General features: G+C 59.9%; 10 protein-coding genes across 10 annotated transcripts; all 10 read right to left on the bottom strand.

Moving 5' to 3' along the window:
* Window positions 1-1,244: 1,244 nt before the first annotated feature.
* Window positions 1,245-2,150, bottom strand: LINJ_28_2670 (conserved hypothetical protein; the record flags this gene model as incomplete). Its single annotated transcript, XM_001470255.1, has 1 exon — window positions 1,245-2,150. The coding sequence occupies one exon, from the start codon at window positions 2,148-2,150 to the stop codon at window positions 1,245-1,247; it is 906 nt and encodes a 301-aa protein (XP_001470292.1).
* Window positions 2,151-2,894: 744 nt separating this feature from the next.
* LINJ_28_2660 (MRP protein-like protein) lies at window positions 2,895-3,773 on the bottom strand (the record flags this gene model as incomplete). The annotated part of the gene is made up of 1 exon (XM_001470254.1): window positions 2,895-3,773. The coding sequence occupies one exon, from the start codon at window positions 3,771-3,773 to the stop codon at window positions 2,895-2,897; it is 879 nt and encodes a 292-aa protein (XP_001470291.1).
* Window positions 3,774-5,446: 1,673 nt separating this feature from the next.
* Window positions 5,447-5,620, bottom strand: LINJ_28_2650 (putative ribosomal protein S29; the record flags this gene model as incomplete). The annotated part of the gene is made up of 1 exon (XM_001470253.1): window positions 5,447-5,620. One exon carries the CDS (start codon window positions 5,618-5,620, stop codon window positions 5,447-5,449), a length of 174 nt encoding a protein of 57 aa, XP_001470290.1.
* A 678-nt stretch (window positions 5,621-6,298) lies between these two features.
* LINJ_28_2640 (conserved hypothetical protein) lies at window positions 6,299-8,713 on the bottom strand (the record flags this gene model as incomplete). The annotated part of the gene is made up of 1 exon (XM_001470252.1): window positions 6,299-8,713. The coding sequence occupies one exon, from the start codon at window positions 8,711-8,713 to the stop codon at window positions 6,299-6,301; it is 2,415 nt and encodes an 804-aa protein (XP_001470289.1).
* Window positions 8,714-10,213: 1,500 nt separating this feature from the next.
* On the bottom strand, window positions 10,214-11,677 carry LINJ_28_2630 (conserved hypothetical protein; the record flags this gene model as incomplete). Its single annotated transcript, XM_001470251.1, has 1 exon — window positions 10,214-11,677. One exon carries the CDS (start codon window positions 11,675-11,677, stop codon window positions 10,214-10,216), a length of 1,464 nt encoding a protein of 487 aa, XP_001470288.1.
* Window positions 11,678-12,614: 937 nt separating this feature from the next.
* Window positions 12,615-14,636, bottom strand: LINJ_28_2620 (conserved hypothetical protein; the record flags this gene model as incomplete). Its single annotated transcript, XM_001470250.1, has 1 exon — window positions 12,615-14,636. One exon carries the CDS (start codon window positions 14,634-14,636, stop codon window positions 12,615-12,617), a length of 2,022 nt encoding a protein of 673 aa, XP_001470287.1.
* Window positions 14,637-17,031: 2,395 nt separating this feature from the next.
* On the bottom strand, window positions 17,032-18,519 carry LINJ_28_2610 (putative vacuolar ATP synthase subunit b; the record flags this gene model as incomplete). Its single annotated transcript, XM_001470249.1, has 1 exon — window positions 17,032-18,519. One exon carries the CDS (start codon window positions 18,517-18,519, stop codon window positions 17,032-17,034), a length of 1,488 nt encoding a protein of 495 aa, XP_001470286.1.
* Window positions 18,520-21,525: 3,006 nt separating this feature from the next.
* On the bottom strand, window positions 21,526-22,695 carry LINJ_28_2600 (putative 2-oxoglutarate dehydrogenase, E2 component,dihydrolipoamide succinyltransferase; the record flags this gene model as incomplete). The annotated part of the gene is made up of 1 exon (XM_001470248.1): window positions 21,526-22,695. The coding sequence occupies one exon, from the start codon at window positions 22,693-22,695 to the stop codon at window positions 21,526-21,528; it is 1,170 nt and encodes a 389-aa protein (XP_001470285.1).
* Window positions 22,696-23,475: 780 nt separating this feature from the next.
* LINJ_28_2590 (hypothetical protein) lies at window positions 23,476-23,670 on the bottom strand (the record flags this gene model as incomplete). Its single annotated transcript, XM_003392630.1, has 1 exon — window positions 23,476-23,670. One exon carries the CDS (start codon window positions 23,668-23,670, stop codon window positions 23,476-23,478), a length of 195 nt encoding a protein of 64 aa, XP_003392678.1.
* A 547-nt stretch (window positions 23,671-24,217) lies between these two features.
* Window positions 24,218-26,407, bottom strand: LINJ_28_2580 (putative dolichyl-P-Man:GDP-Man5GlcNAc2-PP-dolichyl alpha-1,2-mannosyltranslocase; the record flags this gene model as incomplete). Its single annotated transcript, XM_001470247.1, has 1 exon — window positions 24,218-26,407. One exon carries the CDS (start codon window positions 26,405-26,407, stop codon window positions 24,218-24,220), a length of 2,190 nt encoding a protein of 729 aa, XP_001470284.1.
* Window positions 26,408-26,740: the final 333 nt, after the last annotated feature.

Below are 26,740 nucleotides of genomic sequence, written 5' to 3'. Positions count from 1 at the left end.
CCCCCCGAAGTGCGATCACAAACGCCGTGGAGCCACCTCCACCTCCTCCACAAGGGTGCATCGCCGGGACCTGGCGTCACGGCGTGCTCTTCTCCTCTGCACATCGTGACTGCCTCCCACACAGAGACACAGAGTTGCAAGCACTTGGGAGGGCTGCTGCCCGCTGTTTAACTTTTTTTTTCGGTTGCTTTATCGATGCATACAGGTATACATCTGTACATATCCATATATAGAGAGGTGTGTGTGTGTGTGTGTTTGTGTGGATATAGATATTCTTGTTTTCCCTATCACACACACACACGCAGATAGAGAAGGCGCAAGAGAGTTTCACGGACAAGGTGCGCAGGTGAAGAGATGACCGCCGGGAAGGAGGAGGGGGAGGGGGGCCGCAGAAGACGCGGTGTACTGCCCAAGACGAGGAAGGTCGAGGGAGTGAGAAGTGGGGCGAGAAACCAAGACAAACCATAATGGTGCTGTCTCATCTATCATTCCCCCTCTCCACCAGCCCTCCGCGCCTCATCTCTGCACACGGCACACGCACTCGGCACCCACACGCCATCACCGTCGTCCCTCCGCCGCTTCTCGCCTCTCGTGTGTGCGGGGGGTGTTTCTTTTTTGTCGCCGTGCTGCTCTGCTGCCGCTTTCTTCCTTCCAATGGCAAACGACCGGAGGAGAGCGGCGCACAGGGTGACAATGAAGCACCAAGCAGACCGCAGCCCGCGTACCCATTAAAGGGGAGATGGAGAGAAGAGAGACAAGAGAAGCGAAACGAAGACGGAAGTAGAGTCCAGCGAGAATGAGACAAGAGAAAGGAGAAAGGGAGGGAGGGAGGGCGGTGTCGGTGGCGGCGGTCAGATCGTACAGGACAGTGTGGCCATCTCAAGTACGCACGCACACACCACACGCGCGCGTGCACACCTGTGGGCGCATCCGACCAGGAAAGCAGCGATGGAAAGAGCACGAAGAGAAGAGGACGTGGCGCGGAAGGGAAATGGGGATGAGATGCAGGGCGCACCATTTGCCGGCGCCCTGCATCTCCTTTGCATCCCCTCTCACCTTGACTCTACTATCAGAGCCACTGCCACTCCTGCGTCTTGCGCGTTCCTCGCCTCCGCCGCCGGCAGCTCAAGCGCACACGCACTCGCGTGCCCACTCCAACTTTGACGCCTCATCCCCCTCTTAGGCCGTCCCCCACCCCGAGTCGCGCACTCCCCGCCACCGAGCACGAAGTGCCGACATTAAACCTACACATCGACGGCGGTATCGCGGAAGTCGCCGTTCTTGGGCTCGACGGGGTTATCGGCACCCTTCGCATCTCGGGTCGCACGCATCCGGCGATCCTCCATGAACGCGCTGGCCATTGCGCAAGCCTCTGCCAACACTAAGATCAGCAGCAGGCCGGCGAAGGTGAAAGCGACGGTGAAGGAGGCGATTACGCCGCTGGAAAGGATGGCACCGCGATTGTCCTCTCGGCTCGTCGACCCCTCAGAGGAGCCGGAGGAGCCAGCGTATGCCGTCAATGCCGCAGGTGCCACCTCCACTGCGATCTTTTGGCCGTCCTGCTCCACTGCGAGTTGCCCGGCGGCCCTGTACGAGGGCTGCACCAGCTGTTTGCGCTGGTGACTCGGCAACAAGCTCAATACCTTGCTGAGCTGCTCCAGCGAGGGCGCGGCCTCTCCATTTGCGAGAGGGCTGCGCAGGAGCTGCGCGGGCAAGGCCGCTGGCATTATGTGCGGCTGATCGGCCGGAGCGATCGCAGCAGTATTCATAGCAACGACGCCGGGCGAGGAGGCACGAACGTGGTCTGCGTCTTTGTGCACACGTTCCGCCGCCAACGCCAGCGTGAGCTCCGTTTGCGAACCGCTGTTTGGCGGATACTCCTGATCGGCCCACTCGTACTTGGGGGGCGCGTTCACCATCACGTGCGACCGCCTGCCTGCGCCCGCAGCGGAGTTCGGCGGCACACTCCAGATCTGCTTCACCACCGCAGGCATCTCCGGAATCGCCGCAAATCGGCGTCCGTTTTCGAAGCTCGTGCGCGCGGTGGCAGGGGCGCACACCGCTGACGTGCAGCACAGTGCCGCCATCACAATCATTGCCAGCACCACGCCAGCCGAAGCCGCCCTCACAGATTTGCTGTGACGGGTCATTGCAAAGACAGGCGGTGCCTCCCTCACTGACTGCAGCACGCGTGTCAATCTCGATGTGCGCTTCGTCAAGAATGACGCGTCAAGGGGATGGGCGTGTAGGGAGAAGGGGGACAATGAGGGAAAGGGAGAGGGGCTGCGCACAGGTCGACAGGGGAGGCACACAGAGAGTAGAGAGAAGCGCACGAAGAGAGCGTGTAAGGAGCGGTGGGAATGCGCAAACTAGGATTCAAAAAGGAGGAGGGAGGCAGAAAGACGCCGTCTCCTTGGCTCTCACACAGACAGCCGCGGATAATGGCGATGAAGATAAGGACTACTCGCTAGGCGTGGCTGTAGCGTGGTGTGTGTGTGTGTGGGGGGGGGGGGGCAGCGGAAGCAAAGAAATAGATAGAGAAGCGAACTGGGACGCGGCGAGGCAGGGCAGCAAGGAGAGGAGGGAAGAGAGATGGGAGAGAGATGCAGGGAGGGGGACGGAAGTTTCATCATCGCCAGAGAGGAGGAAGGAGAAGAGAGAAAGCTCCATGACACGATGGTCAGCGTTCCCCCTCCCTCTCTCCCTCCCACCACACACACACATACAAACACACCGGCTCGCACCCTCCTCACTCGCGAAAGGATGAGCCCCGGTGCCGATGATAGGCGCGGAGGGGGGAGGGGGTGCAGCCAATCAACAGAGTGGCCTTCGGTGCAAAACGCGGTGTCGCCTTTTTTGCTGTTTTGTTCCTGCGCCTTCGCACTGCGCGCCTTTCACTCAAATACGATGGTCGGCTCGGGGGCAGGAGCGCGTTGACCGACATCCTTCCCGCTGCCGTCGCCGGCCCTGTTCCTCTCGCTCTCGCCCAACGTCGCGTGGATGCGCTCGGCAAGCTCGTAGTACGGCTTCGCCGCCTCCAACGTCGCATCCCCGCGCAGTGCGGGGGGTACACCCTCGTCGGTGTCCTGCATAATGCGACTCAAGAACGGAATTTCACCCAGAAACGGCACTCCCAGCTCCTCCGCCGCGCGTGCCACGCCGTCGCGGCCGAACATGTAATGCCGCTTGTCACAGCTATCGCACTTAAAGTAGCTCATGTTCTCCACAAGCCCCAGCACCGGCGCGTTGACGGCCGCGAACATGTCGATGCCGCGCCGCACATCGATGAGTGCCACCTTCTGCGGCGTCGAGACAATCACGGCGCCAGAGAGCATGACCTCCTGCGTGATCGTGAGATGCACGTCGTTGGTGCCGGGCGGCATGTCGATGAGGAGGTAGTCTAGTTCCTCCCAATCCGTTTGGAAGAGCAGGGCGCGGATGTACTTGTTCACCATCGGCCCGCGCACGGCGATGGCCTCGTCATACGGGACAATGAGCCCCATGCTCATCACTTTCACGCCGAAGTTCATGGGGGGGCCGAAACGGTCGCTGCCGGCGACGCGGTACGTCTCGACCTGGGAGCTTTCCACCCCCATCATCGTAGGGATGGACGGCCCTGTTATGTCTGCGTCGACGAGGCCGACGCTGTGTCCCATGTTCTTCAGCGCAAGAGCGACATTGACGGAGGTGGTGGACTTGCCAACACCGCCCTTGGCGCTACAGATGGTGATGACGCGCTTGATGCCCGGCACCGACACACGGGAGAAGCGCATAGTTCGCTCGCAGAGAGCGCACAGGGCGCACACACATGGGCAATCGTCAAATATGTTGATAGGGTGGGAAGAGTTCGCCAGGCACTCGAGATGAAGCACAGCGCCCAATCGAGTAATGGGAGAGGCAGGTGAGGTGCGCAGTGGGCGACTATGACGACGTCACGTGGCAGAGAGAGGGAATGGCTGTACACCGTACCTTGTATGTCGTCAGTGCCGCTGTGTGATGGTGATGCTGCTGCTGAAGGATCCGCCAAAAAAAGGAAAGATAAGCACCGTGAGATGGACAGAGAGGGGTGGCAGTGGGGGCGGTGTGCATATGTGTGTGTGTGTGTGTGTGTCCCTTGTGTCCCTGTGCGCTCGATATATGTGATCAAGTGCTGCGATGTCAGCTCGATAGGATGAGAGTGAGGAAAGGAGAGGAGTGCCGCAGTGGTGAGCCTCTGGCGTTGGGCAATCCTCAGCTCGTGCGGAGTGTGGAAAGATGGGGGGTTGGTTGCCGTCAGTGCCGTCATGCGCACCTCCACACACGTACGCACGGAAGCGTCGCTGGCAGGCGCAAAGAAAAAGTGGGGAAGAAGGAGGCAGATAAAGAGGTGCAGCCGAATGAAGTGGATTCACAAAGAAGATCGCCATCAGGATGATCAGGAAGAGAGGTGGGGGCCGGCAGGCACAGAGAGAGGCACGCACGCACGCACACGTGCGTACGTCGCCTCGCCGAAAGCATCACTCACCGGCGGCGAAGAAGCTGGTTGGTGATGCGCAGCACAGTACTCCACAGTGCTCAAACACGCACAGAGAGAATGCTCCGACGAACAACTGGAGAGCAAAGGACACTCTCGCCGCCCAACGCCTCTTGCCTCTGTCCCGGAAGGCATGTGTGGTGGAGCAAACACGTCTGCGTTGCCCCTCCCACCTCCGCCCGACATCCCCCCTTGAACAACCTGTTCGAGCCCGCTGCTGTGTTTACTTTTTTTAGCCTTTCTCTCGGATTTCGAAAAGACGCTGCCGTCCCTCCACTTCCACGTCACGTGCCGCCCCCATCCTCCTCCTCCCCCGAGTCGTCTACCATGCCGAATGCATGTCCCCACCACTGAGCCGGTCCGACCTCTCTCGCACGGATAGCGCGCGCTCTCCATCCCGTCGGCGAATGGCTCGAGCCACAATGCCGAAAGTGTCGGGCAACAAAGGATGCGTGAGGGGAGGAGGAGGGGGGGTGAGGGCCTCAACAGATAAGTGACACGCGGAGAGAGAGAGAACGACACACACGCACATGTCTGTCTGTGTGTGTGGGCGTGTGCATGCTTGCGTCGGGGGAGGCGAGGAGGAAAGAGCGAAGCACGGCCATGATATCGAGATGTGCGAACGAAAAGAGAAAACGACTAAAAAAAGGGGGCAATGAACTACACACGCTCAAGACACACGTGCACAAAGCACAAGGGAGAAGGAGCAGGGAAGAGTGAAGTTCGGGGAGAAGGGGGCGCGAAGCTCGACAAATAGCCGAGGAAGAGAAAGTCACAGGAAGGCGGACGGCGGCGGGGGAGGGGGAAAGGGTTCCGATCTTCTACGTTCCATGGCTCACTCACTTACGCCTCCCGTATCGCTTGATCTGCTCTCTCTCTGGGGTCTTTGCCTCCTCTCTCGTTTTCATGCGCTCCCTTGGCATGGCTAGTTCCTCAGCGCAGCTTGGTGAAGCCGATGTGCTCGGCGTTTTCACGGAAGCACTGACGGCACACGTTCAGCTCGTACTTGCGGATCAGCGCCTTCTGGTTGGAGCAGATGACGCAGCAGCGGGCGCCCTTGCCCATGCCGATCTTCTGGCGAGAACGCCACTGGTCGAGATGCCCCATGCTTGCTGCGTTGTGCCGTTCGGCGATGTAGTCTTGCGAGGCGCCAAACGGAGAGAGTGTGTGCGGACGGCGTGGACGTGTGCGAGAGGGGGGGGGTATGAAGAAAAAGTGCGAAGGAGTCGGGCGGCAGAGAAGGCAGCAATGAGAGTGAGGGAAGGAGACGGACGGAGAGCAGCGGCAGCAGGGAGAAGGGGCCGTTGGTACCGCCGTGATACGGAAAACGCTGGAAGAGCGAGAGACCAGGTACGATCAGAAAAGGAGAGGGGGAGCACGGAGCAGAACAGGAAGCGGAGCGTCCGGTGACTGGAAACTTCAAGGCTCTGGGCAGGTGCAGCTTCCTGCCAAGGGCAGCGCGGCTTGCCGGCAACGACGGAGGGAGTGCCGAAACGAAAAGAGAGAGGAATGAGCACCTCCTGAGGATTTGGGGAGTGCGTGTCTTTGGTGGCTTGTACACGGACTACTAGCATTGATGCAGCAGGGCCCAACGATGGCGCACGCGTGCAGTGCACGAGAAAAGGGTGTGAAGAAACAAAAATGCGAGACAGACACGCACCAGCAGAAGCACACGCAGCGGGAAAGGGGGGGGGCAGAGAGTCCTGCTGCAACATGGCACTGTCCCGTTTTTTATACCGCTCGTACACCTCACCACCACAAACATCACATACTTCTCTCACAGAGTCACAGCGGAGTGCGCCACTCGTTGTAGTCCCTTCGCATCTCTCCGCAGCGCAGCCACACAACCGGCAGCCCAATCGCAACCAGAGCCACAGCCAACGCCGTCACCAGCAGCACACGATACGTCGACGTAGGAAGGTACATCTCCAAGCTCCACTCGTGCGGCTTGTCTATCGGTGTCAGCTGCGCAAATACCGCCGCATTCGGGACGAGGTACGACGGCCACTCCTTGCGCTGCACTGTTTGCATGAGCTCCGTCATACTCGACTTGTTCTCATGCGATGTACTCTCCACATCGCTGGTGCGCTGCGTCACGCGAAGTCCGACGGTGTAGTCATGCACGTAAGAGAAGGTCTCGTCAAGGCCGACCAGCACCTGCGAAGGGGGCAGCGCGTGTCCTTGTGTTCGCTCAAGCTGGGTCACGGTGGCCCAATGTGAGCGCATGTGGATGTCCTGCCACGTCATGTGATGTGTGGCCCCGACGCATGCAGCACCGTGCGCTGCCGCTGTGATAGCCGAGGCTGAGAGAAAGTACGATCGGCTCGGCACCGCCCCATTTTGGTACACCTGCATCGCGCTCCGGGTAAAATCAGCGGCCGTCACCACAGCTGTCCTCGACGTAACAGTGCTCGAGTACTGTCTATGGTGTGTCAGAACAACTTCAAGCCGTCCAAGCTGGGCCAGCGTGCCGAAGAACGGCGTGGCAGTGCGGTAGGCCTCTCGGTACGCCGTAGAGGAGCTGGTGAGTTTTGAGTTTTTCGTGGCCTGCTTCACTGCTGAAACTCCAGCGCTGGCGTCGAGTGGTGTGCACACCATCGACCGAGCGCCGCTGACAGCGCGCGAGGTCAGCACCAGAGGCCCGAAGGAGCTGGGGATGATTAGGTCCACGAGTCGATCGCGGTTGTAGTCACCTGGTCGGAGCACCAGCGGCGCCGATGGGTAGCTCGGCATGTACAAGGGGAAACTGCCGCCCGCGGTTGGCTGATTACCCTCGATCCAATCTGCCACTCCGCACCACTCCGCCGTCAACGCCAATAACTCGCTCTGGGCAAACGTGTATGTGAGGTGTCGCTCGTCGCTCGACGCAGACAACCCGCACGACGGTGCACCGCTCACGCCCGAAGCGCGGATCGGGTAGAAAACTCGGATAGCATGATACGGCGTGCACGGCTCCGGGACGTCTGCCGTGTCCGCCGCGGTGCAGGATGAGGTAGCGTTGGCGAGCTGAACAGAGAGCAGCAGCTCCGGCAGGCCGTCGCCATTCACGTCGGCAAGCGTGAAGGTTTCGCCGTAGCGCTCTCCGGCGTCCTCGGCTAGCTGCAGCAGCAGCAGAGATGATGCGGCTGGCACTGACAGCCCACTCTGACTGAGCATGTGCACTTCGTACCGATGCTCCTGCGTGTCGCGCACCGCGTACAGTAGCTCTGCCGCGCAGTCTTCGTTCACGTCCGCCAGCGCAACAGACAAAGGCAACACAGCGCGTTGCGTGGTGTTGCTGTGCTCGTCCACAAGCACACGCGCCACGTAATGTGGCGGCCACTGCACCGTCGACGCCATGGTCGCATTCGTGGTGCGAGAAAGCAAGACAAGCTGATCGTCTGCATTCACAAAGGCCATGGCTGTCTGCGCCGCGTGCGGGTTCGCCAGGTCGCATAGAACATCCGGTACCACAGCAAGTTGGGGAGCATTGGGCACCTTGAACTGCATCGACACATCCGATGTCGCCGTGACTGTGGTGGTGACAGAGGCGGCAGCCGCGTCAGCGTTGATGACGAAGATGGGTTCAAAGGCCGACTTGGACGAGGACGACGACGTGGAGGCGACGGAAGAATGATTGAGCACCCAGATGGATCCGTTACTGGCCTGCACGACAATGTCTAGCTCACCAATTCCTAGCAGGTCGGCCGCCATAGCGCTGACCACCTTGAGCTCGGCGTCGCCGACGGTGCTCCCGCTCGCCGTCTTCGCGGGCAGCGGGCCGGTCGACCATGCGGCGCGGTACACTAGATCAGACGAGATGATGCGTGAAGCGTAGGAGATGGCAGTGTTGCGATTCGCCCAAAGTGTCAATGACGACTGGTTGGGCCAGCTGCTGAGAAACTCGGTGTGCCGTTGGTTCTGCCAATCGACAAGCGTCAAAACCCGCAGCGGAGGGGCCGGCAAGTACACCGTTGTGCCGTTTTCTAAGACGAACGGCGTGGCGGTGGTACCGAAATAGGTGGATGTGGCGTCGGCCCACTGCCCTAGCAAAACACCCTCCCCCTGCCGCTCGACAGCCGCATGAGTGACCCCGATGAGAATCAACAGGACGTGAAGCACGGAAAGGACCACCAGGGAGAGCAGCGGCAGTGAACGCATGCCGTGGTGGCCGCGAGGGCTTCGAGACGCATGCGTCCGTGTAACAGCAGCAGAGCCCATTGTAAGTTGCCTCCTCAACCAGAGAAGGGGTGGGAGCTGAAAGCTAAGGGAGAATAGCTCGCGTTCACGCGACGAGAGCGCGCGAGAAAGCAAATAACAGACACAGCACGCAAGGGGCTCGGGGTGACGGCCCAGTCACACGTTCTGAGAGAGGGAGGAGGAGAATAGCAATCTATGCGGCAACGTAAGGTGCCTGCATTACGGTCAACAAGGATTAAAAGAAAACGAGAGGCGGTCGAAAGCCGCAGAGCGGAGAGAGTGAAGAAGACGGACAGACTCACGCGCAGACAGCGAGGGGCCCGGAGGAGCTTGGGTAGCAATGGGTGCTTTAGCTAGCAATATAGACAGACAAGCACGCCGACGCGCACACAGACCATTGCCCGTATCAACGACAATACTCAGGCCGCTCCGCACCAGCGGATGGCTACGCTGTTCTTGTCTGACTTCAGTTGTGTGTGTGTGTGTGTGTGTGTGTGTGTGTGACGGGGGTCTTGCGTTGGGGAGGAGAGGGCCTCTGGTGGTGCGGCGGTCGTGCGGTGTCGAGAAGGGGGAAAACAAGGTCCGCTTGGGGGAAAAGAAGAGGCGAGCGCGTGATAGTGGGGGAAGGGGGGGCGACATCTGAAGCTGTTTGAAGTGGGGGGAGGGGGGCTCTGTGCGAGTGAATGCGAGGGTGGCGGGAGGGCAGGCGTGTGTGAATGCACCGAAGCGCAGCAGGCGCACGCTGGCCACTTGATGCGAGACAGGGAGAGTGCACGTGGGGCAGCAGCTGCCGCTGTTCACACGGTGATGGAGGCAGTGCAGTGGGGCACACCATGCGCCTGCACGCACAGGGAGAGAAATAGACACAGCACCTCACCAACGTAACGAGCTCAAAGGGAAGAGGGGCTCGGATTACTGTGCCTGCGTCCATGCACGTGTCGATGTACCTGGGTAATGCGCAGGTCGCATCTCCCCGCACACACGCGCGCAGGCCTGTTTATATATGTGCGCGCATGCGCGTGTTTGCTCGCACTCGCATCGTCCATTATGTCGTTTTCTTTTGTTGTTGTTGTTGCGTCTTTCGTTTTTTGATGTCGTCTTGTTGTCGCGTTTTGATGTTTCAAGCCCATTTTTTGCTTCGAATTGAGACTCCATGCGCACACACCACCACCACCACCACCACCGCCACCGGCATCGTCTGAGGCTGCCGGTAGTGGTGGTGTGTGCGCATGGGATGGGAAGGAAAGAAAACAGAGAAACCAGGTGAAGGCAACCCTTTATGAAGAGCTGGACAGCGTAGATAGAGGGCGCAAGAGAAGAAACAGGAAAGAACGAAAGGCAGGCAAAAAAAAAAGAGAAAAGAACGGTGCTTTAGTGTGCAAGGTACTGGCGCGCCAGCACCGTGTCCCTGATAATGAAAAGGGCTCACCGACGTTCCCCGCCAAGGAGCGTCAAGGTGTTGCACACACGGAGAGAAACACGCCAAGGCGCGAGATGCATGAAGCCGTGAGGACGGCCTCCTCACGCGTTAGCCGAACGTGCAGGCGCCGCACAGACCTCAGCGGCATCCAGCATGCCCCTGTGGCCGCTGACCTCCGCGACGCAACCGTTGCAAGCCGCACCATACTGTAAGAGCCCATCCTGCGGAAGCGACACAAACTCAGAGCCCCCAAGCGGGCCCAAAAGCAAGTCCTTGGCAATGTACTCCGAAACGAACCCAAAGACGGAGGGGTATCGGAAGGGCTTCTTACACACCAAGGCCATGTGGCAAGAGTGGGTCGCCCCTATTATCATCATCTCCCTCGCCAGGATACCAGGCCTGCGTGCCGCATTACCGCCGCCCGTCCCACGAGAGGCAGCCGCCGACGTAAGACGAGCGCACCGTGGGCGGAAGTCGACGAGATGCAGCTCCAGCGGCGCCACATGCATCAAGATGCGCTCCGCCAGCGCGCGTTCCTCCACGAGCACATCGAGCGGCCACAGCTCAGGAGATAGATTTGTGAAAATCACACCGTTGTCGCACAGCTCCTTTCTCGACGACGCGCACTTGACGCCAAGGCGGGCGAGTTGAAGAACACAGCTGTCAGAGTGCAGATAGTCGTTCTTCTTTTTTGTAGAGCGCGCATCTGCGAGCTCCTCATCCGTTGAAGGAAGCGACGCGCCGACACGCCTCAAAACGCGCAAGGTCGTCACGAAGCTGCTGCTGTAGGCCAGAACGGTGTCATCGTTGACAACGTTCACCAGCACGCGCCGCTTGAACCGAGACCAGGCCGCCAGGCAGGCGTCCGAAACAAGGTCCACTCCCACGACGCTGTTCCTGCAGAACAGATCCGCCATTGCCTTCCACAGATGACACCCGACGTGCCGGCCCAGGAATGCTGTCCTTTTAGAATGCATATACCTCAGGCCGAGGTGAGGCGTCGCCAAGGTGCAGAAGACGTCCCAGTGCACCTCGCACACCTCCTTGAACGCCTCGTATTTTTCCTCGATATTCTTTATCAGCTCGGGGAGCGCGGCGCGCAGGATGAGGCCGCCCATCGAGTGACCCACAGCGCTGAAGCACAGCTTGTGCTTCACCGCCGTTGTTGCGCTGTCTGCAGTGGCACCAGTCGCCTTGGCGGCGACACAGCTCTGCTCATCGCCGATGCCAAGCTCCTCGGCCACAATTGCATAGACAGTAAGGCAGACCTGGCGGACGTAGCGACGCGCGCAGGCAAGCACACCGGCATCCATTTTAAGGCCGTCGTTGTCGCGAGGAGGGATGAATACGAAGCGCGGCGTAGGCAGAGGCGGCGCCCCGTCATTGGCTTTCGTTGCGTTCGTCTTGAGGTCCTTTAGCGCCTGCTTGCACACCCGGCACAAGTACCGAAAGTCACTGGCTTTGGAGCGATAGCCGTGGTGCAGAAGGACAATGCAGAGTGTGCGTGGCGGTGCATGCAGTGGTGCGCTCGCCAGCGACTCTGCGTGGCCAAGAGCAAGCTCCATTTGCCGTTCTCGGTGCACGTGTACAGCTGATGGGATGAGTTCCGCGGTGAGGAAGGAGCAGATGGCGATCGATGCTGCGCACGCAGGCACAGGCAGTGGTGCAAGAGGCTTTCTCGGTCAGCAGTCACCGCTATCACCACACAAGCACGCCCGCACGCGCCGGCGAAAAAGACAAAGAGCGATGGAGTGGCGTTTCCCTCAACGGAAAGTACGCGAGAAGTACGCCTACGTGCCGCGCTGCCGCTTCGCCGAGATGCGCAACTGGTGGCCTCGTCTGTTGGATGCGCTGAGATCGATGGCTGCGCGTGTGCGTGGAGAAGACAAAGATGGGAAAAAGGGAGCCGAGAAGTGCGACTCTGAGAGAGTTTGGCTGCTGCCGCTGCTGCACACACACGCGCACATACATACATACACGCTCGCTCTCTCGCGCACGCAAAGACGCAAGAAAGAGAGACAGCAAGCGGGGAGAGAGCACACGCGTGAGGCGGTGAGAGAGAGAGAGGGGGGGATGCGCGGAAACCGCCGAGCACACACCCACAGAGAGATACATCCGCATGTGCGTAGCGATGAGTCGATCGTTTGCTGCCATTTCCGGCGCAGCGGCTGTCGCTCACGATGTGCGCCGTGCTCGCGCGTTTGTATCGCCAACGTGGACGAAGAACACCCAACACGGCAGCGACAGCGCCAGCGACCTCGGCCGTGAGCACAGACACAGACACATACAGAGAGAGTGGGGAGCGCGAACCATGGAGAGTAGGCGAAGAGTGAAATACAAAGACAGACAATGCCCACCTCCGCCTGTGTCTGTCCCTATCTGTATTACCCACCGCGGCTCTCTGCTGCGGATATACAAGCACGCGCCCTCGCACACAAAAACGCGCGCGCGCGCACACACACAGAGAGAGAGAGAGAGACGCAGGTTCAAGCTAGTTCAGAGTTACTCAATTATGGTGTCACTTGCGTTCTCCTCGACGACGCAACGGGGCCCGACAATGGTGCCCACAACGCGACATCCGGCGCTCACCACGGCACCGGTGCCGATGACGCTATTCGACACGACGGCCTTGGCACCAATCTCGACGTTGCCCATGAGGATGCTGTCCGTGATGCGAACGCCGGGCTCCAGCGTGACGTGCGCGCCGATCACACTGCGCGTCACGAACACGTTCGGCGGCGGGACGGAGTCAATAAAGCTGCCGACAATGCACACCTGCTGGTCGCCAAACTTCTCCCGAAGCGTGATCGGGTTGTCCGGAAGGAGTGAGGAAAGGGCCACAGCGCCAGCGGACGGTGCCGGTTTGCCGCTGTCGCCATGCGCTGCTCCACCAGCAGCAACGGTGTGTCCGGCGTGCGCGCCGCCATGGGGGAGCAAGGAAGGCAGCGCGAAGCGGTTCACGGCACTGGTGCCTCCGCCGAATGCACCACCAGCGCCCGCAGCACCGCCGGCGCTCAGCAGTGGCTCCTCTAGCTGAAGCTGGGAACACTTGGCGGAGATGATGTCGCGGTTCAGGGCACGGTAATTGTCGCGGGTGTTCATGCGGCAGATGCGGCACGCCACGTCAGGGTCCTCCTCGTAGATGGTGCAGAACACGCGCAGCGAGTCTGTCACCTCCGGCAGCGAAAACCCACACGCGGCGTTGAGCGACTGCGCCGAGATCTCGGCACCCTCTCCGAGCCAGTGGAGCGGCACGTTCATTTTCAGCTTTTCTGCCGGCGTCACGAAGACTTTTTCGGCTGCATTGACGGTGGTGTGTTGACTACGTGCCAGAAGAGGCAGAATGTCCTTGCGCACGCTCATGTCCGAAACACCTGCCGACTCCGCAATAAACTCGAGCACCCAACGGCTCATCAGGTACGCGTGCGCGTCGACAACATCGGCGGCGAACGTCAAGTCAGGACGGCGCGCTGCGAACGCCATGGTAATACGCACCTCCGGCTTGCCCTCCAGCGAGTTGAGGTAGTGCATGCGGTGGTGGTGGACGTGAACGGGCTCGGCAGCCATGATGCGCGCCTCGCAGGGTGAGCGTGCAACCAGGCCGGCAGATGCGTGCAGCAACTGCGACGGCGTCCCACTCGGCAAATGTCGGCTACATGAGGAGGTTGGTGCGCTAGAGGCCGCACCGAGTGCCATGGAGGCAAGCGCATCTGTCTCCTCGTAGGCAACACACGACAGCGCGTGGGTGTAAGACACCTCCACAGAGTCGGCTGAAGCACCACCGCCACCCTTCCCGTGTCGGTGGCCGCCCTTGTGATCGCCGCCGCCGCCGCGCTTGCGCAGAGGGCGATACAGCATTGCCGTCACGGACGCCAGAGAGGCGTAGTGCCGCTCCACGAAGCTCGCTACGTCAACGTCTACAAGGATGGTGTCGCAGCTCAGCAACAGAGCGTCGCGCGGGAGGCCGGCGCTGTTCATGCGCTCGAGCTTCAACGGGTCGCGATTGCTGTGGCTGGTGCTGCCACCGTGATTTCGGCTGCCACTGGCGCCGCGGTACTGCTGCGCCTCATGCAGTGACATCACAGAAGGAGAGCGGCCGCCGCTGGCCTCCACGCTCATCGCGGAGTCGTTGCGATCCGGCATGCCACGAGCAACCTCGGCGAGCGTGCCCTCCTCGCCAAGCCGCAGAGCCTCCTTGTACTTGAGGTACGCCTTGACGGCATCGCACGTTGTGGACGGGTGATCACCTATGTTGGAGGGGACAAGAATATAGTGGAAGTCGACGCCGTCAAAAGCCCGAGAGAGGTACGCTCGCAGTGTCGCGTAGTCCTCGTTGACGCACAAGAAGAAGCAGCGAAAGCCTGCCTCGATCCACGGCGTGATGGCGTACCAAATCAGAGGCCGGTTGCAGATCCGCAGCATCGTCTTCTGCTCCACGGCAGTCAGCGGCATCAGATCCAGTGAGTCGCCGCCTGCGAAGACGACAATGTCCAGAAGACAGGACGCGGCAGTGTCGGAAGACATGGCGACGATGCGGAGATGACGGGCCGCACACCAAAGGCAAAGGATGAAGCAGAGCCGGAAACCATTAACGAAGCAATGCAGAAAGAGAACGCAATGGGCCCGCCCTTCCGAGTATTTTGGCTCGCACGATAGACGCCAAGGCGAGGGGAGAGAGAGAGAGAGCACGCAAGGATGAGGAAGGAGATGGGATGGGAGCCTAGAAGGGTCGATGACCCACTGCCTCCACGTGGTGGGGAGCGACTCAACGCACCTGCGGCCGTACTACTGCATGGAGTTGTGTGGGTGGAGGCGGTGGCGTTGTTGTGAGTGTTGTTGCACGAGGGCGCGGGAAGAACGGGCAGATGGCAGTGAAGAGCGGCGAGAGAAGGAAGGGGCAGGGAGATCGTGAGCGGGACTGGAGAAGGAGAGACGCGCGTCCGACGCCCTCGTGTTCGGTCAAGGATGGCGACAGAGCTGATTCCCGTTGGCCCCCCCCCCCGAGCGCCGCGCCAGAGTGATCACACGCTGCACACCTGTGCGGCGCTCGTCGCATACGCGGGTAGTGAGCAACTTGTCCGCACCGCTTGCTCAGCGCCGTTGCACACTCCTGCCTCCCTGCCAAGCCTCCTCTCCTGTCGCGCGCGCACACATCCACTTTACGCCTGTGCCCAGCCTACCCGCACCAGGCAGCACGTGTGCCCTCTCCTGAGTGGGGGTGAGCGAAGAGAGGGGAGAGGGGACAGCGCGCGTGTCTGGCTTCGGCATCATTAAAGAAAGTCTCGCACTCCATACTCAATACACGCCGGTAAGTGCACGTGCCCACGCACATGCGTGTCGTGGCGCGACGGAGAGAGAGGGAGAAGGGTGGGGGAGTGCCAAACACGGATGCGCCCTACCCCCACATACACAAACTCTCTGTGCATACGCGCTCTAGTAGCGACCGCTCGTGATCATCTCGTTGCCTTCCCGTTTTTTTTTCGATGTTCATCTTTTCCAGGGGCACTCACCACAGTTTCCGCTCGCCCTTCCCTTATATAGATCAGACAACTCGCCATGCAAACACGCATGCCCCCCATACGCGCACCCCGAGACACCGGCAGAGGCAAATGCGTGCTGTCGAAGAGCGGCATGACTCCTACAACGCTACATACGGTCTTTATCTAAATGTGTGCGTATGCATAGCGATTCGTTGCATCATAGAGGACAACACGCAGAGTCGCCATACGACCGCGCACGGCACCAACATTAAACACCCTGCACACAGAGAGAAGAGCGAAGGGGCGAACGCCGCGGCGCCGGCGATGAGGTGGTAAGGGCAGGGCAATCACGCAGCAAGGGAGGCCCACACACAGACACCGACGCACACACACACATACATGGGCGCAGAAAGAGGCAGGCAGACACTACGAGAGAGTTCAGGAGTGGAGTGCAAAGAGCAACGACCTCCTCTTCGCTGCGTTTCCACGACGACTCGATCGTTGGGTCCTTTCCTCACCCCCCCCCAAACTCTCCGTGCGTGTGCGTAAGTGTGTGTGTGTGTGTGTGTTTTCGGAAGGAGGAGAAGTGCCTGCAGGCCTTACCGCTACAACACCCCACGTCACCCACACCCCCACAACGTCCTCCCATGTTTTGATGCGCCCCTGCATGCCTCCTCCTCGATCACACGCATCCCCTCAGCACACGCACGTCTTTCGTTTCGCTCGCTCTCCAACAAGCTCGAAGAGCATCAAGTGGCCAATGGCGCACGATAATGAAGGATAAAGCACACAAGCAACGAGGCAGACGGCACCTCACCGGGGTGCCCGGTGCGCCGGCGCATCAGCGCTGGCAGCGTGCGGTTTCTGTACACCACTCATGTCGATAGGGGAAGCAAAGAACATACACCAGAAAGGCGAGAGAACGAGCAAGGCACCGCGAAGCATACGCGAAGTAACACAAAAACTTCGCAACGGCACGGACAGCACCACCCATCAGCGAGGCTAGGCGCTGCAAGCACACGCACCGGTCTCCTCCATGCCCTTTCCCACCGCTCGCCTCCTTTCCTTTCCGCTTCCGCGCGAGGGCACACACACACACATAGCGGGCCCGACACACGAGCGGCACAAAGGCGCCAGCGCGTGACGATGGAAGCACGCCGGAACAGCCATGGACAAAGGCCGTGGAATGATCAAGCAGCCGGCGGCCTAGCAAGAGGGGGCGAGCGACAGCGCGCACACGCACAGCGGGACGCTGCACGGTAAGAGGGAGGAGGGTGTGCGAGTCTGCGCAATCAACTCCTAGAGCTCACCGTGACGAGCAAAGACACAGCAGAGGACATGCATGACGGCTAACGGTTGCCGACCGGCCAATGCAGCCCGCCTCCATACCCTTCCCTGGCGCTATCTCGCTCCTTGGCTCATCTATGGCATCCCGTCGATTACTTGCGGCCCGGGTGGCGGTCATAGAACTCATCGCGAGTCTTCATGTCGATCTTGTTCAGCATGCTCTTGGGGAACGTGCGCAGCAGTTCCCAGCACAGGTCAAGGCTTTGGAAGATATCGCGTGTTTCGTAGAAGCCCTGACAGATGAACTTGTGCTCGAACTTGTCGAGAAATTCGAGGTACAGCAGATCCTCGCTACTCAACGCCTCCTCGCCAACGACGGCCTTCATGGCGAGAATATCACGACTGATGGCGTAGGCGGCGTACATTTGGTTGCTCACGCCGCTGTGATCCTTGCGGGTCATGCCCTCGCCAATGGCGTTCTTCATCAGACGTGACAGCGACGGCAGAATATTGATCGGCGGGTACAGCTGCCGATTGTGCAGCTGGCGGTCCACGTAGATCTGGCCTTCCGTAATGTAACCGGTGAGATCTGGAATGGGGTGGGTGATATCATCGTTCGGCATGGACAGAATCGGGATCTGGGTGATAGAGCCGGCGCGGCCCAGCACACGGCCTGCACGCTCGTAGATGCACGCCAGATTCGTGTACATGTAGCCAGGGAAACCTCGGCGGCCGGGCACCTCCTCACGGGCGGCGGACACCTCACGCAGGGCATCGGCGTACGAGGACATGTCGGTCAGAATGACGAGCACGTGCTTACCGCAGTCGTAGGCGAGGTACTCAGCAGTGGTGAGGGCCAGACGCGGCGTCACAATGCGCTCAATGGTCGGGTCGTTCGCCAGGTTCAGGAAGAGGACGGTTTTCTCCATTGAGCCGTTCTGCTCGAACTCTGTGCGGAAAAACCGGGCCGTCTCCTGGTTCACACCCATGGCGGCGAAGACAACACAGAAGTCCTCCGTCTTGCCCTCGCGCTTCACGAGACCGGCCTGACGCACAATCTGCGCGGCAATTTCATTGTGCGGCAGGCCAGCGCCGGAGAAGAGCGGAATCTTCTGGCCGCGCGAGATGGAGGTCATGACGTCGATGGACGAGATACCCGTCTGGATCATCTCCTCTGGGTAGACACGCGCGCGCGGGTTGATTGGAATCCCCTCGATATTGCGGAACTGCTCCGGCAGCACCGGCGGGCCGTTATCGATGGGGATGCCGGAACCGTTGAAGATGCGGCCCAGCATGTCCTCGCTTACGCCGAGTTCCATAACCTTGCCGGTAAACTCGCACTTGGAGCGCACGACATCGATACCGGACGTGCCCTCGAAGACCTGCACGACGGCCTTGGTGCCATCCACCTCGAGCACCTGGCCACGACGGACGGTGCCGTCGGCCAGCTCGATTTTGACGATCTCGGCGAAGGTCGGCTTGCGCACATCCTCAAGGATGACGAGGGGACCGTTGACGGCGCGAATCGTCGTGTACTCAAGATGCGGTTTCACCGAGTAGCTCTCGTTGAGCTCCTTGATGTGCGTGGCGAGCAGCTCCTGCTTCGACAGCACGCGAACATGTTTCTCATCGCGGCCCATTTTGACGTGAGCGTGTGCCTCAGATGAAGGATAAGGCACGGCGGGTTAGATAGAGAGGTATGCTGTATGCGTTAATGGGAGGGGAGCGCTGATCGGGGAGTTGAGAACTGTTGCTACTACGCAGCTGCGAGAGACATCGTGGCGATGTCACAGAACAAAAAGGGGAAAAGGATTTCGACGCAAAGGAAGGCACGTATAGAGAAGAGATGAGGCAGAGTGGTGCAGCGAGCGTGACACGCTGAAAGACGGAGAAGCAAGAGAAGGCGCAGAAAGGGATCTGCGGGTGCGGGGGGGGGGGGGGTAAAGCGCTCACGCCCACACCCTGCACGGTCGTCGCCGTCGATGCAAGAGCAGCCGTGCCAGTAGCATGGATAGTGGTGGCGGCTGGAAAAAGGATGGGGGTGCATCATGGCGCGTAGACAGATATCCAGCGTGACGCAGCGCCCTTAGCTCCTTCGTTGGCGTCTTCACTGCAGCCCCAACAGAAAGATACTTCAGCTGTATGTGCGTGCGTATCAGCACGCCTGTGCGGCGCACCTCTTCTCCTGTGATTCTGCGCTGCGCAGCCTCAAGCGCAGCCCTCTGTTGTTGTGTGTCTGCGTGCGTTTTTTTTCCCACCTCCCTTGTCGATGGTGCGACCATTCCGTTAAGTTAAGATCCTGTGACCGCTTTGGTTATGCCCATGAGAAAAAGATATAGACAGATGCCGGTTGGGAAAGAAACGGCCCGGGTCAACGATGAGATGAGGATCACAACAATAAACGCGCCAAGTCAGAGATGGGGGGAGGGGGGGGGCATTCTGATGGTGTCGCGTGTCCTGCTCATCTCCGACATCGTGGGGTTAGTCGTGGTGGACGGTAAGGGTGCGATTGCAAAACAAAAAGGGCAGTCGCGGGGGATGGCGATGACGGTGGTGAGACGGTTTCAGGTACGTTCATACGTCTCTCTCCCTCTCTGTGAAGGCGCGCGTGTGCGTGTGTAGTCGGTGGGGGAGAAGATGTGCGTCATGGTCTTCGAAAACGCGCTAACAAGGAGAAACGGCCGCGGTCGAGAGAGGGCAAAGAGAGCTGCAGAGGCGCATAGAACGAACACAGAGAGAGACGCGTACTTGCGACACACACACGCGCACTCGCACGCCCACCCGCGACACAGGAATGAAAGCCAAAAAAGGGGGGCCACTGAAAAGAGGCGGGCACGCACGAAGGCGAGGGCGGACTTGACACCTCGAAAAAGAGGGAAGAAGGCGGGCTAAGGGGTGAAGAACCAGAGGCACATACGCACTCCTACATACACAGTTGCATACACACGCGCGCAACTACAACAATACGCCAGCATTACACAAAAAACAGCACAGCATGAAGACATACAGACACGACCCCTCTCATAGGCCTTCTCGCTCTCCGCCTCTTCCATATTTGCCTCCTCTCTGTCTCCTCTTCTCTGCGGCGGCTTCGCCGTCTTCGAGGGTGTGAGAGAGATACAACGAGCGGCGGGGAGGAAGAGAAGAGCGGCCAGTGCAACGTTTTCTTTTCCTGTCGCTCGTTCTTAGAGGCATTTCCTTTTTCCCCTTTGGCCCCCCTCCCTCCTCCCCCACACCACACCACCTTCTCCGCCGTGCAACCTTTACGGCATGCTCCCTTGCTGCGTGTGTGTGTACGTGTGTTCGTTGTTGTTGTTCCTTTTGTTTTTTTTTGCCTCATGGCACTTGAGGCACGCGATCGGCGTCGCGTCTGTCTGCCTCTGTGTGCGTGTGCGTGCGTTGCTTTAGTTCCATAAAGAAGTGCACTGTTCTCATCTACTTGTTTTTTTTTCCGTTTTACTTGCTTATTCCCTCCTCTCTTTCAGCTCTTTTTGTTCGCCAAGCACAACGCGCCATCCTCAGCGAGCATTCCATACCCTCCCTCCTCCCTCACCCATACATACGCGCGCCTTCCTCGACTGAATCCGCATCCCCTCCCCGCCTCGTGCACTGTCTTGCGTGCTCCATGACGCAGAAGCGTACTTTAAGCACACGAGCACGCGGATGCGTTGCGCTGCCTCTCCATCCTGCGTCTCTGTGAAAAGAAACAAGGAAAAACGCCCAGCACTGCATGCACAAAGGAAAACGCATGAGCAGCAACCGATGGAGAGAGAGACAGAGCACGTGTGTCCAGGACGAGGAGAAGCGCACGTTGTCGAGCCCCGTCCTTCCTGCCCTCCCCCTGCGCATTCCACAGGCGCACGAGCAAGCACGACAGCGACAAGAATACAGAGAGGAACAGGCAAGATGGGGAAAAAGATGCGTGGCGGCCATCACGAGATGGAACGCGGTGAGAAGGCGAGAACGCCTGTTATCATGCACAGCAACGTGCGCACCCATCCTCGCCCCCATAGCACACAGACATAGGCACACGCACGAACCAGCACAGTGAGTCGGCGAAAGAAAGTCAATGAAGAAAGAGCCCACAGAAGTGAAACAAAACTGAAAGAGAGGGAAGAACTAAAGGGGGCAGGCACGGACACACACACACACACACAAGCGGGCAGGCGGGCAGGAGAGAGGGAGGGAGGGAGGGTAGGAGGCACCGAAACAAGAAGAGAAACATGTTTTCAGCCACCACAAAAAAAAAGGGGCGGAGTCATTAACGAGCGGACAGGCAAGAGGGAAGGGTAGACACACACACACACACACACACGCACACAACCAATGAACCCAGAGAGACACATTCGAGCATCGTCGCATACATACAGACAGACATATACATACACGGGATAGGTGCTAGAAGAGAGGTGAGGAGAAGGGTGTGTGCGCGCGTGTTTCGGACTCGCGGGCAGGCGGAGGGCGTGGAGGCTGCCGGGCGTAGCGGGCAGAACGCCAACAGGGAGAAAAGGAACGGCAAAACTCTAGAAAAAGTGGTGCGGCTTATCCTACCCACTCCCCTTCTCTCCGCCCTCATGCCTATCCCTACCACCATCGATGCCGCCGCCTCTCGCTCTCCGCACGCGCACCCGGCAGGTCTGCGGCGCCTACGAGAGGTCCAGCACCATACGCGCCGGGTCCTCAATCAGATTCTTCACCTTCACGAGGAATGTCACCGCGTCGCTACCGTCGATAAGGCGGTGGTCGTAGGTCAGAGCGACCGCCATGATGTCGCGGATCTTGATCTCGTTACCCACCACCCACGGTTTTTTCTTGATGGCGTGCATGCCAAGGATGGCGCTATGCGGAGGGTTGATGATCGGCGTGCCCATCCAAGATCCGAAGACGCCGCCGTTGGAGATAGTGAAGGTGCCTCCAGTCATCTCAGCCATGGTCAGCTTGTTGATGCGCGCACGCGCGGCGTAGTCGGCGATGGCGGTCTCGATGTTTGCCAAGTTCATGTTCTGCACATCACGGATTACGGGCACGACGAGGCCACGCGGCGTCGCCACGGCGATCGCGATATCTACGAACTCGTGGTAGTCAATGGTGTCCTTGCCAAAGGATGCGTTCACGATCGGCACATCCTTGAGCGCAATCGCGCTCGCCTTCACGAAGGGCGACATCAGTCCCAGCTTCACGTCGTGGCGCTTGTGGAACTCGTCCTTGTACTTGTCGCGCAGCTGGAACAGCGGTGTCATGTCGATCTCATTGAAGGTGGTCAGCATGGCGCACGTGTTCTGGCTGGCCTTGAGGCGGTCAGCGATCCGGCGGCGCATCGAGGAGATGCGGACGCTCTTCGTGCGCGGGTCAGCGCTGGCCATGGTGTGCATCGCGGGCTTGGCGGCGACGACAGGTGCGGCAGGAGCCGCAGGCGCCGCAGCAGCTGGGGCTGCAGCCTTCGGCGGCTCCGCCTTGGGTGCGTCCAACTTGACTTCCGCAGCCTTCGGTGCAGTTGCCGCTGGCGCGGGGCCCTCCTTCATCGTGGACAGTTCCGCGCCGACCTCGACATCAGCGCCCTCCTCGAAATTGATCTTCGTAATGACGCCGTTCGCCGGCGCACGCACGTCGACGTTGAGCTTGTCAGACTCGATCTGGCAAATTACTTCGTCTTCGGCGACGGCGTCGCCGACCTTCTTCGCCCAGTTCACAACCTTACCCGTACTGATGGACTCGGCAATTGTGGGTACTTTGATGCTGAGGCAGAAGCGGAGGCTCACGTTGTGGGCCGCACTGCACGCAGTGGGCAACACGCGCGTCGGCACACGACGAAACATGGCTGGGCTAACGCGAAAGACGGAGGGAGGGAGGGGGTAATAATAATAAAAGGGAGAGAGCGAGAGAGATGACTGATGAGGAGGAGATTGTCAGGGGTGTGTGTGTGTGTGTGTGAAAGAGAGTGAGGTGTGCGCGTGCGTCTGTGTGTGCGCGCTTTTCTCTCGATAAAAGAGATGGATGTATATATATATAAGATGATGGGGGAGAGAGGGCGAGAGAGAGAGAGAGTGGCGTGGGTGGAAAGGCGGAAAAACAAGAGGAAGTGGAAGCAGGCGAGACGAGAGAGGAGCGTGTGGGGCCCCAGACATAATGCGCACACGCCTACCCACAAGCACACACACACACACACGCAAAGCGAGAAAGACAACCATCACAATATACATGCATACACAGGAGGAGGGATGAGCCCCACCACGACTAGTGCTACCCACACTCACGCACATCATGTCATGCGTCGTCCTATTGTTGCAGATGTTGCATGTGTCGCTCCCTCGTTTCTCTCTTCTTGTTTTGTGTTCGCTTTCGAGGAGACGAGCGCAGAGCGGGTGCGTAAAGACCGGGCAGGGGCGGGCGAGCAGAGCAGAGCAGATCAGAGGGGAGGGGCGGATATCAAGTGCACGTCTTTGTTTGCCGTTTTCCCTTCGGTTTTCTCGTTGTTTCTTCGCTCTTGTTGTTCTCTTGGCTAAGCGAACCAGTCGCGTCTGCGACTCGGTGTGCAAGACGAGGTGGAGGGGGTGAGCGGGTGGGAGGAACGGCAGCACGTGGCGGTGGAAGTGGCTTCATATGATATCCGTGAGGCAATGGTACTCCTCTTGGAGGAGGGTGTTGGTGTGGATCGTCGACGCACACACACACACACACGTCAGCACATACCTAGAGATCATGGCAAGCTGGTGGTACTTCGCGGCGAATTTCAAAGCAACGATGAGCAGAAGAATGACCGCATGCATGTGTAAGCGGGTGCACACCCTCATCGATGGGGATGGGGGTGGCAGCGGCAGCAGCAGCAGGAAAGGATACACAAGAGAGGAATCCGCGGCATAAGAGGAGGGGGAGGGGGGCAAGAGCAGCAAAGGGTGCGGTGCACATGCGGTGCGCGCAGAGCCGTGAAGAGGGGGAGGGCGAGACACACAAGATCTCGTGCTCGTCAGTGGAATGGAGGCAGGAGGCGTACCGCAGAGACACCCTCCTCCCTCCTGCCCCCATCCCACTCACCCGCTCTTTTTCGCTCTGGATACCTTGGCACTGGCGCGGAGAGAAGCACGCAAAGAAGCGCGCAGCACCACCGATCGGCCTGGTCACCGATACCCAAGTCTCGAGCTTCGTGTTTGGGGGAAGGGAGTGTTGCTTTACGATGTCGCCCACGTACACCACACCAGAGAAAGCGAATGGCTGCGTTTGGCACGTTAGCGGCAAAGGGGTAGGGGGCAACACAAAAGGGGGAAGGAGCACTGCGACAGTGCAACGCGGTGTGGCACGTGCCACGGGCGCACGCCATGCACACGTGGCATGTGTAGCGGTTCACGCCGCCATGCTCTTGGGCAATTCCACACTTCGCGGAGGGGCAGTGGCCAGGCCCACGTGCGAGCCCTCGTGGCTCCCCAGCAACAGTGGCCGCACACGGCTCCACACCGGTGTCACGAGAAGCTGGCGCACCTCGCCATCCCAGGCAAGAATCACTGCGGCGTACGCCAAGCCGACGGCCGCGATGGTCACCACTGAGTATGCACGCAGCACACGGCTACACACAAAGATGCCGAGGATCGAGCCGACAATGTGCTTGGGAAAGAGAGAAGCAAAATCACGCAGGTGCACGATGGGAGACGGCGGAGCGAGGGAAGGGGCGGCCGGGGCAGCAGGACCGCCTCCGTCTTTGGCTTGGGCATCAGTGGAGGCAGCCGTTGCAGAGCCGACCGCAGCACCCGGGGAGCTTACCAGGAGGTAAATGGACACGCCACACCGCCAGAGCGTATTGAAGATGTTCAGCAGCACCAAGACGCTTACACTCTCGCCCTGTGAATCCGCCTTTCCAAAGGCGACTAGCGTGACGTAGCACGCTGCGATGTACAAGACTGTCTCCCCGACCATCCACCGCTGCAGCCGTTGCAGCACCGCCGGGGAAGCGACGGCACGCAGAAATGCCTCCAGCAGCCCGTTCCAGGCCATCAGCGGTAGATCGTAGAAGTAAAGCTGGAGCGCCGTCGACACCTGCGGTGTCGCCCACCGCGACGTGTACATCGTGGCCAGGAACGTCTTTGCCAGCGGGGGGCCCAACAGGGTGAATGAGAAACTGACATAGAAGGCTAGGCGCAGCATCAGCTTCAGCAACTGCACGGCGGTGTGTCGGTGGCCCAGCGAAGCCTCGCGACTCCACTTGACGAAGCAGGCGTTCTCCCAGATGCGGAAGAGCAGGCGGGCGACGAGAGAGCCGAGGCTAGAGATGAGCTGGTAGTACCCCCGCGCCGTCTCGGAGCCGAGAGAGGTCAGCGTGAGGCTCTCCCCCTCAGACAGCACCAGTCGCAGCAGGCTTTCGCGCAGGAACGTGCTGAAGAGCGAGGCGTAGCGCCGGCAGACTGCGACACTGTCCACAATGGAGTAGAAGCAGAAGGGAAAGGCAAAGGTTGCCCATCTTCCCGCCTGCAACGGGGCGGCAAGCGCCGAAGACGGCGCCGCCTTCGCATCACCAGCAGACCTACCTGGACCTATATCTTGTTCTGAGTGTCCCATGTCCCTTGCATGCGCCAGCAGTGCTGCCGCTCGCACTTGCTCCATCGCGGTGCTGGAGCCGAGCCAGCGAGCCACTGGGAGCCCCGACAGGACCAGCGAGTAGTAGATCACATGCGTTATCGCGTACGCGAGCTGGCCAAACGCCAATGCCATACGTGCTTCCCACATGGTGCGCAGCCCATTGCCCACCTCGCCTTGGGGCGTGCGGCCGCCGGCGCTGTTGCGCTGGCAAGCGTACACGATGCCGATGATGGTGCACAGCCGCGCTACAAGCGTCGCGCACTCGGCCAGAACAACCACACGGAAAAGGTTCAGCGACTGAACGAGCACGACGCACGGCTCCACGGCTGCCATAAGGACAGCGCACAGCACCACCGTCGTCTCCGGCATGTACGGCAGCAGAAGAAACGGGAGCCCCGTCAGTGTGCTTGCGCCGTCGAGGCCGCTGGCGTTCTCTGCCTTGCGGAAGACCTGCTGACTGGCGCGCGCGTGTTGCATCATGGAAGGAAAGAATGACGCCGCGCCGAGGCATGTACCGAGAGCCTCCACCACTGCGGCCACGACGATGGCAAGCGGCACAGAGCAGAAGGCTATGCTCACCACCGCACGGACGTTGGCCACACTCACCAAGCTCGCCGGCGTCCGCGTAGACGAAGCGGATGGCGCTGAAGGTGCGCGACCTCGCTCAGCAGGACTCATCTCATGAGCCGCGCCGCCTTTGCCGTCCTGCTCGGCGCTGTCCTCCGCTTCTGCGCTCGGCTCTATGATGGGCAGCCGAGACGCTACGTTGCGGGTCGCCTCCCGCGCAATGAACAGTACGGCGTCGTTGTACACGTTGAAGGTGAAGTACACACCGTTCTGGTACGGCAGCAGGAGTCGTGTGAGGATGGTGCTGAGGGAGAAGGTGAGCACCTTGAGACCAATGCTGAGCATGAGTGCGAGCAGCAGCTGCCCTTTAAAGGAGCTGGGGGCCAAAGGGGTCATGACGCTGACGCCGACGACGACGACGACGAGCACTTTGGTGTCGTTGACCGGCTCTGTGGGGTGTTTGTGTGTGTGTGGTTATGCCAGGCCCCTGCCGATACGGTACTCGGTACTGACGGTATGCTGATGCTCCCGCCTGTGTCCCGCCTCCCGCGATGTGCCGAAAGAGAAAAGGAAAGAAAGGACGTGAGCGTCGCATCCGCGCCCAAGCACGTATGCGTGTGGCAGAGAGAGAGGGAGAAAGGGGGGAAAGAGCGACGAGTATGGGGGCGGCACGAGAACGGATTACTCCATCGCAGTTTCAACTGAAGAAGGCGCCGATGCTCTCAACCT

The sequence above is a fragment of the Leishmania infantum genome, chromosome 28, assembly GCF_000002875.2.
Source record: "Leishmania infantum JPCM5 genome chromosome 28".
Classification (NCBI taxonomy): Eukaryota; Euglenozoa; class Kinetoplastea; order Trypanosomatida; family Trypanosomatidae; genus Leishmania; species Leishmania infantum.
This window is presented reverse-complemented; position numbering and strand designations above follow the sequence as displayed.